General features: G+C 45.7%; 1 protein-coding gene across 1 annotated transcript in view; it reads right to left on the bottom strand.

Moving 5' to 3' along the window:
* Positions 1-269: 269 nt before the first annotated feature.
* LOC146005756 (adhesion G-protein coupled receptor G1-like) overlaps positions 270-14357 on the bottom strand; it is a 51888-nt gene continuing 37800 nt past the window's right edge. Inside the window, 2 exon segments of the mRNA XM_083145184.1 lie at positions 270-742; positions 745-1534. Coding sequence (XP_083001310.1) covers positions 270-742; positions 745-1534 — 1263 coding nt within the window.

Genomic DNA, 14357 nt, shown 5'->3' with positions numbered 1-14357 from the left:
TAAAAAAAACACCTGAACACAATTCATTTCCAACCTTTGTAACCATATTGTGACCTGCCTGCAGAGCAAGCACAGAAAAAAAAAAAAAAACGTTGTTCACTATATTATTATTTATTTATTAACAGTTATTATATAGCACACACATATTCCGCAGCGCTTTACAGAGAATATTTGAACATTCACATCAGTCCCTGCTCCAGTGGAGCTTACAATCTATATTCCCTAACACATCAATATGTATTCTGGTCACTTCTGGTGCTCTGGTCAGTTCAGGGCGACACCGGGACGGTGCTGGTGCTCTCAGAGGAAGGGAGTGGGTGATTGGTGGATTGCTGGGACAGGGCACAATACCACAGGAAGATGAATAGATCTTGTAGGGCATTTAAGATGCTGAAAAAGTACTGGACTGACAGGAACAGGGCTCTGAAAGAGAAGAACGCTGAGCCCCACGGCAGACCAAACATGCAGTTTAGACCCAGCAACAGAACAGAATGGTGCATTTTCGGCCCCCAAGTGTGTGCGGACAGTCGCAGGACGCGCTGGGTCATAGCCACCAACATACAGACATTAAACAGGAGAACAGTGGCAAAAAATCCAAAATTCACAACTTGATGGACGATGGGTTCAGTCAGCCAACATATAGAAGCTGTGGCGTTGTGGGAGGAGGGACGCTCCACCGCAATGTAGTAAACGCCATAATTCTCCACATCCATCAGAACAATAGAGGCTACAATCAGGACACAATGGTGGACACAGAAGACGACTGGAAGACTTTGACCACCAGCCGGTACAGATTAAAGCCTTCTATGGCCATCCAGGTGAATGTGCAGAGCAGAGCAAAATGCAGAGCAATGGTGGAGCCTCTACAAATGTTCTGTTCCTCCAGAGCACCGAGCAACACGCTCAGTATAAAGCTGAGGTCCAGCAGTAATACCGCCCCGAGGAGGTTGGTGTGAATCTGCAGCGTGGGGTTTGCCTGCATCTTCCTGGAGCAGCAGATCCAGCCAATGGTGAAGACACAGGACAGTGCAGAGATGATGCATCCAGCGAATGTCAGGATAGAGGGAGACATGAGATGCGCCTCAGATATCACCTCACTGGACACTTGCATCAGCACAGCAAAGTAGGTGAGGTGGTTGCAACTGCAGACAGTCTGGTGGGTGCTGGGGACAGTCTGACACCCATCGTGGCTCCACTCATCGGAGGATTCATCCCAGAAAACACACAATGGAGAGAGGTTTCCCTGTATGGGCTCATAAGTAAAGGTGAGCATGATGTCCTCAGTGAGATTAGAGACCTGCATATCCTCCAGGCTGATGCCAATCACTTGATCTTGGAGGAGAGTGCTGTTTGCCTGAAATAAGGACTGGCCACGAAGTCGGACCATGTGCAGTCTCTTTGTGGGTTTATCCATCACTGTCTCTAGCAGTTGTGTGGGGAAATGCAGAGAGATCCCCAGACTCTCGGGAATAGATCTCAGTACATCCACAGAGATCAGCCTGTATACTGTTGCCGCCGAAGACCCCTTGAAATACTGTTTGGAAGGGCAGAGGACGTTTCTAAGGACCTCTATTGTGGACCAGCACCCAGGGACGCCTGTTTGGGATACACACTTGCTCAGTTTGCCTGAACTTTGTTTGTGGACAAAACCACATGGTGAGAGTCCTCTGATTCAAACTGTTTTTTTATGTATTTTAAAAATTAAAAAGAGGTATTGCACTATTGTAGATTGTGTTTTCCTGTCCTTTTCGAGTGGCCACACTTTTAAGAAGAAGGAAGGAAGGATCTATTGGTGACCGATTATGTCCCTCTACTAAGCGCATGTGTCTGCTAATTTTAGTAGACATATTTGATTGGTACACGTTATACATTTTGTTCAACACCTTAAACTATTGTGTTTCTCCTCTTTTCCTTTTGGGTAAATATCCTGGAAAGAGAAAGGAGAGTTTCATTACATCCAGCGCCCAGGGAGCTGTCTGATTTCTCTTGTTGCCCTTGAAAATGGGTGACTGTCACCATCAAACTGCACCGACGACAGCGCAGTATCGATCCACCTGCGCAGCTCGCGCCTGTTCCCGCTGAGTCCTGACATATCATAGCGAGATCTCATGCTCAAGGGATGCAGCGTCGGAGCTTAAAGCCTGGAATGCGTAGTTGTAGCGACAGGAATTTCCCTGTGGTTGCCCATTTATGGTCACGTTGATCAGGTGGTACTCTGGTGGGTGGGGTGGCCTTACTATGAAAAGACCTCCTGGTCCATGTCCGACCTGGGTGACACCTCCCAAGACTTGGTCACCCCATAGGTGATGTTGATGATGCACCGGGCGGGCAGCCAGTGCACGCAGAAGACATATATGTATATGAGCTGGGCTGTAAGCATGATGCCCAGCCATCCCAAACTTGAGATCTGCCCCAGAAGTGTCCTGCCCCTGCTACCAGCCTCTTCATAAGGGAATTTTATTGGTGATGTACATCGTCTTTAAGAATGCCACCGCAGTTCAAGCAGTGGCTTGGTGATACCAGCGCAGCAGGAGGAGACATATGCTAGAATTCCTACTGGACCTCAGCGTAGCATGCCAGATTCCAGAAATGCTTCCACACCTGCAAGAAATCCCTGGCAACAAGTAAGAAAGCCATGGCAACGAGCATATAACATCTCTCAAAAGAGCATGTAATCCCTGTCAATGAGCAATTCCATTCAACAAGCATGTTACCCCCTGTCAAGGAGCAACACCTGACAATGAGCAAGAAACCCCTGGCAATGAGCATGTAACTCCCTGGCATCAAACAGTTAACCCCTGGCAATGAGTATTTAACACATTTTTCTAGTTACGTCACTGTTTTAGCACTGTTCTGCCTTCCCACCATTTACAGATGTCATGCAAATGCACATAGCAGAATAGATGCTGTGTGCATTTGCATGACATCTGTAAATGGGAGCGAGAGACTGGGGCATGTGCAGGGGCTCACAAAGTGATGTCACAGTGATGTCAAATGGGGGCGTAGCTCCTATGCATGGCAGTTCTTATAAGAGGCAATAGCCACAAGTTCATATCCATCTAATTTCATGCTGTTTCTCTTTATACCTAAAAGAAGTTCCTAAGTATTTTCAGGGGCGATGCAACGCACAATAGTGCCCCAGGCGAGGGGGGGGGGGGGGAGTAGCGGGTGCCCTGCCGCCCTGCCGCTTACCTGCTCGCGGGGGGGAAGATGCGGTGTCCGCCACTGAGTCATGGGGGGGGTGTGGCCTTTGCTGCCGAGCAGAGTCGGGGGACTTGAAGCGGCGGAAGCAGCCGCAGAGTCCGGGGTGGGCAGGGAGCTTGAAGCTTGTCCGGTGGGGGAAGGATTCGGCTGCTGCTGCCGAGTAGAGGGGAAGGGGAGCTTGAAGCGGGTGCTGCCGCAGAGTCCGGGGGGGGGGGGGTCGGGGTGCCACTTATATGGCTCCAAGTGGGGGGGAGCTGCTCCCATGCCGCCCTCCAGTGGCGTTTCTCCGCCTTGCAGGTACTCGGCGGCTTCCTCAGCTGGATCCAGCTGAGGAAGCCACCGAGTACCTGTAAGGCGGAGAAACGCGTCTTGGGAGCCCGCTACAGCCCGATGCCAGTACCCAGTCGCCCTCTGACTGATGATTACCCACACACAGACGCTTCTGATCACAGAAGGTCAACTCTGTAAAAACATCAGTTGGAAAGATATATATATATATATATATATATATATATATATATATGCTCTGCTATAGTGTGGTAAAAATGCTTTTAACCCATTCATTTTTATTGTGTCGTTTACCAATTGTATATGATTTTATCATGCACTATTTTTGACGCCGCTCACTCACAAGGTTCCCAGCTGTGCTGAAGACTCTCTCCGAGTACACACTGGAAGGTGGACAGCTTAAGTAATTACTGCCTCACAGCACTGAGGTCATGGGTTAGATTCCCACCATGGCCCTAACTGTGCAGAGTTTGTATATTCTCCCCATATTTGCGTGGGTTTCCTCCGGGTACTCCGGTTTCCTCCCACAATCCAAAAATATACTGGCCAATTAGGCTCCCAACAAATTAACCCTAGAATGTCTGTGTGTGCGTGTACACGTGAATATGTGTGCGCTACTATATATAGGAAACTGTTAATTAATAAATAAGTACTACTTTTTTTCCTTCCAGTAAGTGAAAGGACTCTCTGACATGCCTATAATTATGTTGTCCTGAAAATAGTCCTCTACTATTCTTTGCATGGTGACCGTATCTTATGAAGTTATGCTAGAGGTGTCACTAATACTGTGCAATTCCCTTAGACCCGACCAGATGTCAAAAGGGATTTTTTTAACTGCTTTTCTTCCCCATTAGATCTTTTGGGAAAATGTCATTTTTTTACGGGCAGATTCTTGAGAAATTGAGCTTCAGCTGCCAACTTGCTCACCAGGAGTTCTTTGCATGTTTTAAGATCTGTGTCAGTTGGAAAGAAAAACACAGCATAGGACTTGAACCTAGGATAAATTACGGTTGCCAAAATGTAGTGTTCCGCTCTCAACATACTGTCAACCAGAGCAGGGCCCTCTTCCCTCCTGTTCTCCATGCACTCTTCTTGCATTTCAATTACAGCTCTCTTACTCACCAACAATCTATACCTGCATCAATTCTCATTAACTTCCCTATATCTCAGCTGTATTGTGTACTAAGAATTGTGCTTTGTGCACCTTCCACAACACAGAAATTATTTTCCAATGTGCTGGGTTAAGGTTCATCCCCCCTCCTTCCCCAATGTCATGGCTTGTTGTATAGCTAGTAATGGCTTTCTGCAGTTCTTCCATCCACTGAAGCATATACAGGGTGTAGTTCCACTTTGTTCGCACTTCTTGCTTCAGATGATGGAAGGGCAGATTTCAACCTCTATGTCTGTCTGTTTTACTCAGTTTGTTCTTTCAGTGTTGTCAACATGTGTAAAGCGCAACGGAATCTGCTGTGCTATATAAGAAACTGTAAATAAAATAAATAAATAAATAAATAATACAAAGTCCTCTTGCAGCTGCTACAAACTCCTGCATGCAGGGGGGGAAGCTAAGGGTCCCCTATTTCCATGAGTACAAGAATTTTAAAAATCGTCCATTGGGAACCGGAGATATCTGACTTCAAAGCAGTGGTCCCCATCCAAGCCTGTGAATTGCCCTTCCCAGTCAGATTTTTAAGGTTCTGTCTGACTTAGAGTTTTTCTGAGGATACATTCCAAAAGCTGGGACACTCCCCCTTTGATGGATACTAGTAGCTCGTCTCTACTGTTCCCAGAACCAGAGATATCAGCCTTCCAGCAGCTGGTTACTGCTCCAGCTCCACACACCTGGTATGTAGTTTCATATACTCGTTGGCAGATTGCTCTGCCTCCTGAACTCAGATTCCCTAGTCCCCAATACCATTTGGTAGGTGGGATCCTCTAGTTTTTAATTCCATTAAAATCTAAGAAATCTATTTCCAGAAACTGGAGATATCTGCAGTCAAGCAAGCTGTCCTCCCACCAGAAATATGAATAATAAGCCCACTCCACTATACACCCCTCCTCTGCATATTAAACATCCTCTAACACCCTGTCAATTATGTATCAGGGCCCCTTCATTCAGCCCAATGCCCCCTTCTCCCACCCCATCTCCCACCATCTTTTCAGTAAAAGGGTAATTAGTGGAAATTACTGATCCAGGCCCTACATGCTCAGCGGTTGATATAATACCCCCTACTACCCGCGGGACATCAAAGCTTCCCACATCCCTACCGCTGGAGGATCGGTAGGGGCCCAATACATTGCTATGCCCAGAGGTCTACACTGCTGTTGATGCCCCTGTATGCATATATATATATATATATCGATAAGACATCGGCTACACTGTAGGACGGATTACGTCATTTACATCCTAATCTGCCCTTGTGGCCTATATTAGAGAGAGGATGGCAAACCACTGCACATCGATAAGAGCAGCTATTGAAACTAAAGTGTTGCGAAACATTTCGCTAAGCTAAATAATGTGGACAGCCTCCGATGCATGCTCATCGATCACATCCCCAAAATGGTGAGGGGAGGTGATAGATATACTATGCTCAAGAAAAGAGAATCGAAGTGGATCTTTGAGTTGGACACTCCTTCTCCTAGGGGACTCAATGAAGCCAACCCATTATCCATCTCCATTTTCGGTTTTATGGTTGCTTTTTTCATTTTTTTGATTTTGTATTTTTTTTACTTTTGAAGCTAGAGTTGGTGTCTCCAGGCTGTTCCTGTAGTATATCTTTTATGTTGTGTATATATTGATTTTTCTATGTATTAATGTTAACATCCTAAGTGCCTCATCTATGGGGTTGATAGGCATAGGTGTGCGCACATTGAGTGTTAGGGGTGCACAGGCACCCCCTAATGCTGTGCCTACCCTTAGGAACACCTCTGCCGCTAGCAATACCAGCAAAATACTTTTTCTTTTTACAACTGTATTCCATTAAAAGAAGCACCTATCAATCAATAATGGGTGTTTGCATTGTTTATTGTACTAGACCATTGTCATATTACTACATACCTGCGTAATCCATATATGTTTATGACTGTATTTGCATGTACTGTTACACAGAGTAATTAGAAGATTAAAACTGAAATAGGCAGATTATGGTGTGGCTGAGATATATTGTAGATATATTGAAGCGAGTGCCATTCGATGATGGTAGACATGCCTAATTGGCGGTGTTAGACACGCCCAATAGATGGAGCTATGTGCACACCTTTGACGGTGCACCCCCTAATAAAATGTGCTGCGCACGCCTATTTTGATAGGTATATGATGTGCAGTGGCTGTGACGGATGTTACTATGCCATTCAAGTTCACACCTATACCTTGACTATGATTCTATATATATATATATATATATATATATATATAAAAATACATAAAAATATTTATAATGTGAAAAAGCAAAAAAGATTTAGTTTTACATACATACATTAGTTTGTGTTTGTTTTGGTTGTGTAGATGTGTATTAATGTGTATCTTTGCCGGCACTAGTGATGCCACCCGGGTTGGTTTATATTACCTAAACACTCCAAATTGCATATTCTTTATAGGATACATTCTTTACAGCCATTTTGTAAGTATGAACCACAACTCGGGAGCCTTTACTCTATATGCCTTAAAATGAAATGTAACTATATTCATTGGCGGATTCAGGGGGGGAGGAACCCGGGCATGTGTCATTTTTTTGTAGATGAGGACCAGGGCTTTCCAATGAGCCCAGCCCCGTGTTTCTAGCTCCCTGGGAACCGGAGATATCGCCTGGCAAAGCTGTAACATTTTTCCCCATAGGATAATACGGGGCCCGTTAATTCGGACCGCCACCCGGTTTCACAGGAGCTTGTGGTTGAACTCATTCAATTCCAAATTGCTGGGCCTTCAATATGATACCAGGTTGGTCCATATCGGTCAATCGGTTCCAAAGATATTGCCGATAAACCGATTTTTTTATTTTTGAAATGTAATTTCATGGTTCATGTTCTTTGAGGGCAGATTACTCTGGAACCAAACATTCCAGTTTCACTGGACCACAATCATTCAAAACCCACTCAAAAGTTCTTCAATATGATACTTGTCTCATGTAAATGGGTCAGTTGGTTACAAAGATATAACCGATTAAATTAGATAACTGGAGGGGTGGTTTTCTCTCCCCCTCACACCAGAAAATGCAGGGACTAGGCTGGTGTAAAAGGGGCCAACCTGGGAAGGCATTTTCTGGTGTGAAAGGGGTATTATTTCAAAAAGCCGGGACCTGCAGTGCTCTGAATACAGCCAGGCTGCGCCACTGTCAGTGGCTGTCACTTCTGCCTGGCGGCGTCTGTCCCCCATTTACCGCGAGCATGTATTTCCCCTTGGCAATGAGCATGTAATCCCACATGGCAACGAGCATGGAACCTCTGGCAATGAGCTTGGAACCCTTGGAAATGAGCATGTAGATAAGCAGCACTTATGTAGCATAATTTTTAATAGGCACTATATATATAAAGTCCCCAGGGACTGAACGAGCAATTATCCTTTGCATCATTCTATTGAAGTTCCCCAATATTATTATTATCAGCAACAACCTCTCTCTGATCCATTTCTCTTCTTGTAGAACCATACTTAGCTCATAATATTGGCCCTTATTCTGGTTGTTGCGTACTTTCCCGAATTCTTTCGGAGCGGGCCGCACGCCACACTGTGCGGACATCGTCCGTAGAAACGCCCACCGAGCCTCCGCATTCGGACGGACTCACTCTTTAAGAAGAGGGCATGTTTACGGACGACATCCAAATCTTGCGTGTGCGGTGGACACGCACATATTCTGCACGGTCTTACAGCGTATGCACGGTCTTACCGCTTCAGAACGGACGGGAACCTGGCCGTACGCACCGATGCGGTGTATTTACGCACAAATCACCACTCTTATCAGAACACCCAAATCTGTACCATGACCCACTTATGCAATTAGGCAACCTCATTAAAAAGGGATTGTTTTTAATGGTCATCTATTATTTATCTAATTGATAATTAAAGACTTTACTACCACTTTAGATTAACCCTTACATCATGCTAAGTTCACCACATTCTTTCTCGCCCCTTTAAGCCCATGTGCTATGTATGCATATTACATCATCTATTATTCTTCACATTCAAACACACACATATACATCCACACACTATGTACATCTTCACATTACCCTTCACTTTCAACCACTTGTATGCACTAAACCCATCTATATACTGTATATCCCTTTTGCACCTTACATAAATAAACACCACTATTTATACTTATATACTTATATTTATACTTATACTGTAAAATAATACAATAACACACAGACCACTTCTAACTTTTTTCACAAAAATGTATTAACATTTTACATAAAGTATTAAAAAAAAAATCACAGCAGGAGGTCGCACAGGTCCTTCACCTCTGCAGCCATGACCACAAGGTGCTGCCGCAGCCTGAGGAGGGCCCCTCTCACTCCCTCGCCTTGTTCTCTCTGGTCATCTGTGGGCATGTTAAAGCGGGTTCAACATTAATTATGCTATTCAGGTAGACCTTGTACAGTCAATCCTAAGTACCTACAGCATGATAAATCATACATACAAACAATTACATATGCAATACTCTTTCTAATGGAAAAAAACAAGATGGTGCCACACACACACACAGTGGGTTACACTACAGAATATGTGACTGATAAAATTGCCAATGTATGTATCAAAATCACAACAACACTTGAGCCTCACTCACACTTCTCCTGCCAAAACACTCACCAATCTACTAGAAAGCTACATCCACTACAACATGCCACATGTTGCCATACATATATACCTGCATGTCACTGCTTAATAGCTTTACTGCATGATAGATAGATAGATACATACATAGATAGATACATAGATATATACATAGATAGATACATGGATGGATGGATGGATGGATGGATGGATGGATAGATAGATACCACATTAAAAGGCTAGCCTAGTCCCTCTACCCCTTACTTCCTGAATCATTGTCACATTGCCAGATAGGTGAAAGTGCAGCACTAATCCACTTCCATACACCAAACAATTTCTAAAGTCAATCCATCCTACATAATAGCTTTCAAAAATACATGGCAACAACACGGGCCAACTTTCTAGAGGGGGGCCCAGGGGAACTTCCCACTTGTGACTCCATTATAAATCAGGCCTGACCATACTCCATTGATGTTTTATTTGTGCTTGTATAGAAAGACCCTCCATAAATAAACACTCATCGCCTCCAGATTCCACGTTTTCAGCTTGGGCCTATAACCCCTTGGTGTGTCTGTTATAACCCACTTTTGTTTATTAATTAATAATAGAGTAAAACACACTAGATTCAGCAGTGGTACCTAACAAATAGTAGTACCACCAATTATTAATGATGCCTTATGTTTACCTACCACTTTCTTCAACCTCCACCACCTCGCACGCCTCCTCCTCGCCCACCACCTCCTGGGCCACCACCTCCTCGCACGCCTCCTCCTCGGCCACCACCTCCTGGCCCACCACCTCCTCTGCCAGCTCCTCCTCGGCCACCACCTCCTGGCCCTGCTCCTCCTCGGCCACCACCTCCTGGCCCTGCTCCTCCTCGGCCACCACTTCCTGGCCCTGCTCCTCCTCGGCCATCTCCTCCTGGGCCTGCTCCTCCTGGCCCTGCTCACGGGCCTGTCTTGCACGTTCACGTGCTGTAAGAAAATTCAAAATGCAGAGTGTTAAATAAGGCACATGATTTGTTCATTCATCATTCACCAAAAACAATGACATATTAGACCCACATTACAGCATGTCAAACAGGAAGTTACACATATATAGTGTATGCCATGTTTAACTCGTGATCAGCCAGGTTACCTTATTGGCTAAAAAAAAGGTCATGGAAGCAATAATGTACAATTGGCCATTTAATGTGTAAACACTCACATCGTGCAATGCTGGCCCTGATTTGCTGGAGCAAATCCGGCTGTCTCCGCCTCAGATCTGACCATTGCCGCTCCAGCTGAGCGATGGTCCTGCGCACCTGGGTGCGTGCGAATATGCGCCTGCGGGCCGCGGCGTAGGCATGGCGCTTCTGCCGGTTAGTAATAAAAGGGCCCGCACGCCCCAGCCTGGTCTCCATAACAGAGACCAGTGTCCTCAGCTCCGCGGGAGAGAATGGGGCTGCTCTCCCATAGGCCGCCATCTTAGCAATGGCACAATTCAAGCAATCATGTCCTGTAATTGGTTGTTCAGAGTGATATTTGGTATTAACTTTAGTGTTCATTTTGTCATTAACAGCGTGTATGCGCCACAACAGACGGCTAAACCATTGCATCGCAAAGCAACACTTGCTGTAGCTTTGCATAGCTGAGCTGACCATGCCATTGCTTAGTATCTCCAAAACAGACAGGGTGAAAGAAGTTTGCAATCCATTAGATATAATATATTATATTCACCAAACATGGGTGAAAACAACAGGTGAAATAGTGTGCATCACTATCCAGTTACACCTAACTCTACAAGGTACTAAACTAGACAGCTTTATTATAATGAAAGCTATACACCATAAACATAGCAAATAGTGCAAGCCCTTTTCCCAATATTAGGCCATGGTGCCATGTGAACACTTACCTTCTACCGGCCCACACTAGAGATGTGGAATGAAATGTACCTAGCATCAAGCCAGTATTTGGAGACCTTTCACATGTGATTTGGATGCAAGCACTGATTACTATTGCCTGAGTGGTGGACTGGATTAACATATGGAATGGGTTAGTGTCATTTGTTGTACATACCAAACAAGTGCACAGTACAAATGTACATTCACATATACATTTCATGTGTGGCCACAGTTTGAGGTGTTTATTGGTGTTCAAATCTGCCATTAACTACTGAATCAGACTTAGCAAGTATGCCTGTTTTTTTTTTCTCGCTGGTATGGGCGTGGCCTATGCGCCGCATGGTCTACGCTGCCGTACGGAACGCAGCCGCACGGAACGCAGGGTGTCGCTGATGTACACCAATTAAATTATATAAAGGTGTGCTAGAAAGGCAAAAAGTTGTTGCAAACATGGCTGGATCTCAATCTGAGGGAGACCAGGAGTGCCAGAAACTCTTTGAACGCCTGGACTCCAGCACCTCCTATGTGCCCCTCACCACAGACCACCCAGTGGGTGAAGAGCAGGCAGCTGGGCCATCCACATCAGCCCAATCTGCTGCTGGCCCATCTTCTGCCTCAGCAGAATCATTGGGAACACAATAGGTGGCTTCCCAACAGAGTAGCCTGGCCAGCACTTCAAGTACAGCGACTTACAGCGAAAGATGCCTACAGAGGAACCAAGCAGCAGGAACATGGCATTCGAAGCGCAGGAGCTTGCCATACTGGTACCCCGCGCACGGGATTGGACTGAGTGTCCACAGGACCGGTTGACATACACAAGGAGATGGAAGATTTGGGAGGACATAACTGCGGAGATTAATGCGGTAGCTCCACAAGTTTGTGAGGCGGAGCACGTTAAGAAGAGGCAAGTTCATGTGTGTTACATTTGAGCAGTACAAGACCAGTAATGTTTAAATTAGATGTTAGATGGAGTTGGTAAATGGTCGGTCACGTTGCTTGGAGCCACAGACATGATTGCCATGTCATTTAATCGATAGTTATTGTAGGGTGAGTGTGAATGTTCTAAGGGTTGGTTTTATATTTTAATAGAATGTAAGTTTAGTGTAATGAAGCACATGTTGTAATCTGTTGCAGATTGCAATGGTTGCTACAGCAAACATCAGGAGTGACATGTAGTAATATGTAAACTTTGATTGCAGGTGGCACGACTTCAAAACCAACCTCAAGAAGAAACTGACCAAACGGTGGGAACACAGCCACACCTCTGGGGCTGGCCCCATGCCCGGCCGCCTGAAGCTCACCCCCCTGGAGGAGATGGCCGAGTGCTGCATTGCAGTAGAGGAGGTCCGGGGGGTGAGCAACATGGAAAGCGAGGCCCCAGCGGAAGTCTTTGCTGCTTTTGTTGAAGGTAATTATTTGGCATGGCATAAGTAGTTGGTACTAATTTGCTTGGAATGTGTTGTAATTGTAATTTTCTCCTTCACCAGCATCCCCACCGCTTGGTCAAGAATCTCTTGAGGAGGTGGAGGAGTCTGTGCCACCTGCCACCAGTGGCAGGCATGTGCAGCAGCAGCAGCCACTGGCCGAACAGGATTACGACAGGTGGGTGCAGGTGCTTGGGCAGATTCACCAGCAGGGAGACTTAGCATCAGAGCGGATGCGTAGGACCGAGGAGGTCATGCAGGGTTTGGTCAGCACCCAGCACACAATAGCTGGGAGCCTGCATGCTATTGCTGAGGCCCAGCAGGCCATGGCTGGCACCCAGCAGTCAATAGCTGCAAGCCTGCAGGTGCTGGCAGATCAAGCCCTGCGCCAAAATGACCTCCTCCTCCACCATAATGAGCTTATGGTGGAGCTAGTTTCCAGCAATAGGGCCCTGTTGTCATCCGTTTCTGGTGCATTTCCACCAGCAGCACTCCCTGCTGGCAGAGGGGGAACTCCATCCCCCCAACTCACCAGCATCTGCTCCACCTGGCCCACCATCCCAACGTGGCCGTGTCCGAAGAGCTGCTGCACGTGGCAAGGAGCCTACCAGCGCCAAACGTGTCCGCAAATGAACTTGTGTCCTCATTAATCTCCACCCTTATGTCTTCCCAAATCTTTCATTTAGCTGTGTGTGTCAGCTTCCTGTGTCCAATCCCGTGCAGAGGGTACCCACATTTTCCCTCGGTTCGAATGTCTTGTTTGGTTCCCCTGTTGCCCTCTTTCGGCTACCATTACTGTCTGCTGTACTTGAAGTGTTGGTGCTATACTTTTGTTGTGAAGCCACCTGATGTGTTCCTAATGATTCTGCTGTGGCTATGTTTGTCACAAATACATTTATTTATATTTTTTATTTTTGTACATTCCTGCCATGGTACCTTTTTATTTGTTGCATGTGTCAAAGAACATGCTTTCCATTTTCTTTTTCAAGTTATTGTAATAAATTTATAATTTGATCCCCAAATGTGTGGTTTAATTGTTAAATGTAGAAGTGACATGTCTATTTCTATTAGTGATAGTAAGTTCTGTCCATTGGTTGCAGTGTAAATGTGTGTCCAAACTGCAGCATATATGTGTGTGTTTAGTAATGGTCCATTTAAGCTGCAATGGTTCCAATTGAAGCACTGACAAGCGTGTAATTAATGAGTAATGAGTAAAGGAGTGGATTGTATTGTGTTCAGCTGACATTGGTTGCAGTGCGCCCGTAGTGATTAGGCGTTCCGATTGCCTAGCGCATGACCGAGTGGTGTCCGCAAAGAAAAACTTGCTTATGGACACCGCATATTTCTAGCCTTTTGGTTCTTGTGCATTCGGTGTGCTGTCCGAATGCACACCTACCAGAATGAGTGCACTCCCTTGTGTACGCCCATGTTTACGCCCAGTTTAGCCCACTTTGAAACTACGCCCCTGTGTAGTTCCGAATGACGCCCATAATACGCCCATATTTCCCGAGTGATTGCGGTGCACATTTCTGTACGGTATTAGCTTCTGCAACAGCCTGATCAGGGTAATGACCTGACTCAAGCTGGCGGTGTTGGAACTGACTTCACATGTGGCAAGTTCAAATGGCTGGAGAACATTGCACATCACAGCAATTAGTCTCCACTGTGCTTGGGTCAGGTGTATCTTCCCTCCTTTGCCTATGTCATAGGTGGCTGTGTACATTTGAATAGCCTTTTGCTACTCCTCCATCCTCTGTAGCATATAGATGGTGGAGTTCCAGCACATCAC

This window comes from Crinia signifera, chromosome 5 (assembly GCF_055691185.1).
Source record: "Crinia signifera chromosome 5, ASM5569118v1, whole genome shotgun sequence".
In the NCBI taxonomy this organism is placed as follows: domain Eukaryota; kingdom Metazoa; phylum Chordata; class Amphibia; order Anura; family Myobatrachidae; genus Crinia; species Crinia signifera.
This window is presented reverse-complemented; position numbering and strand designations above follow the sequence as displayed.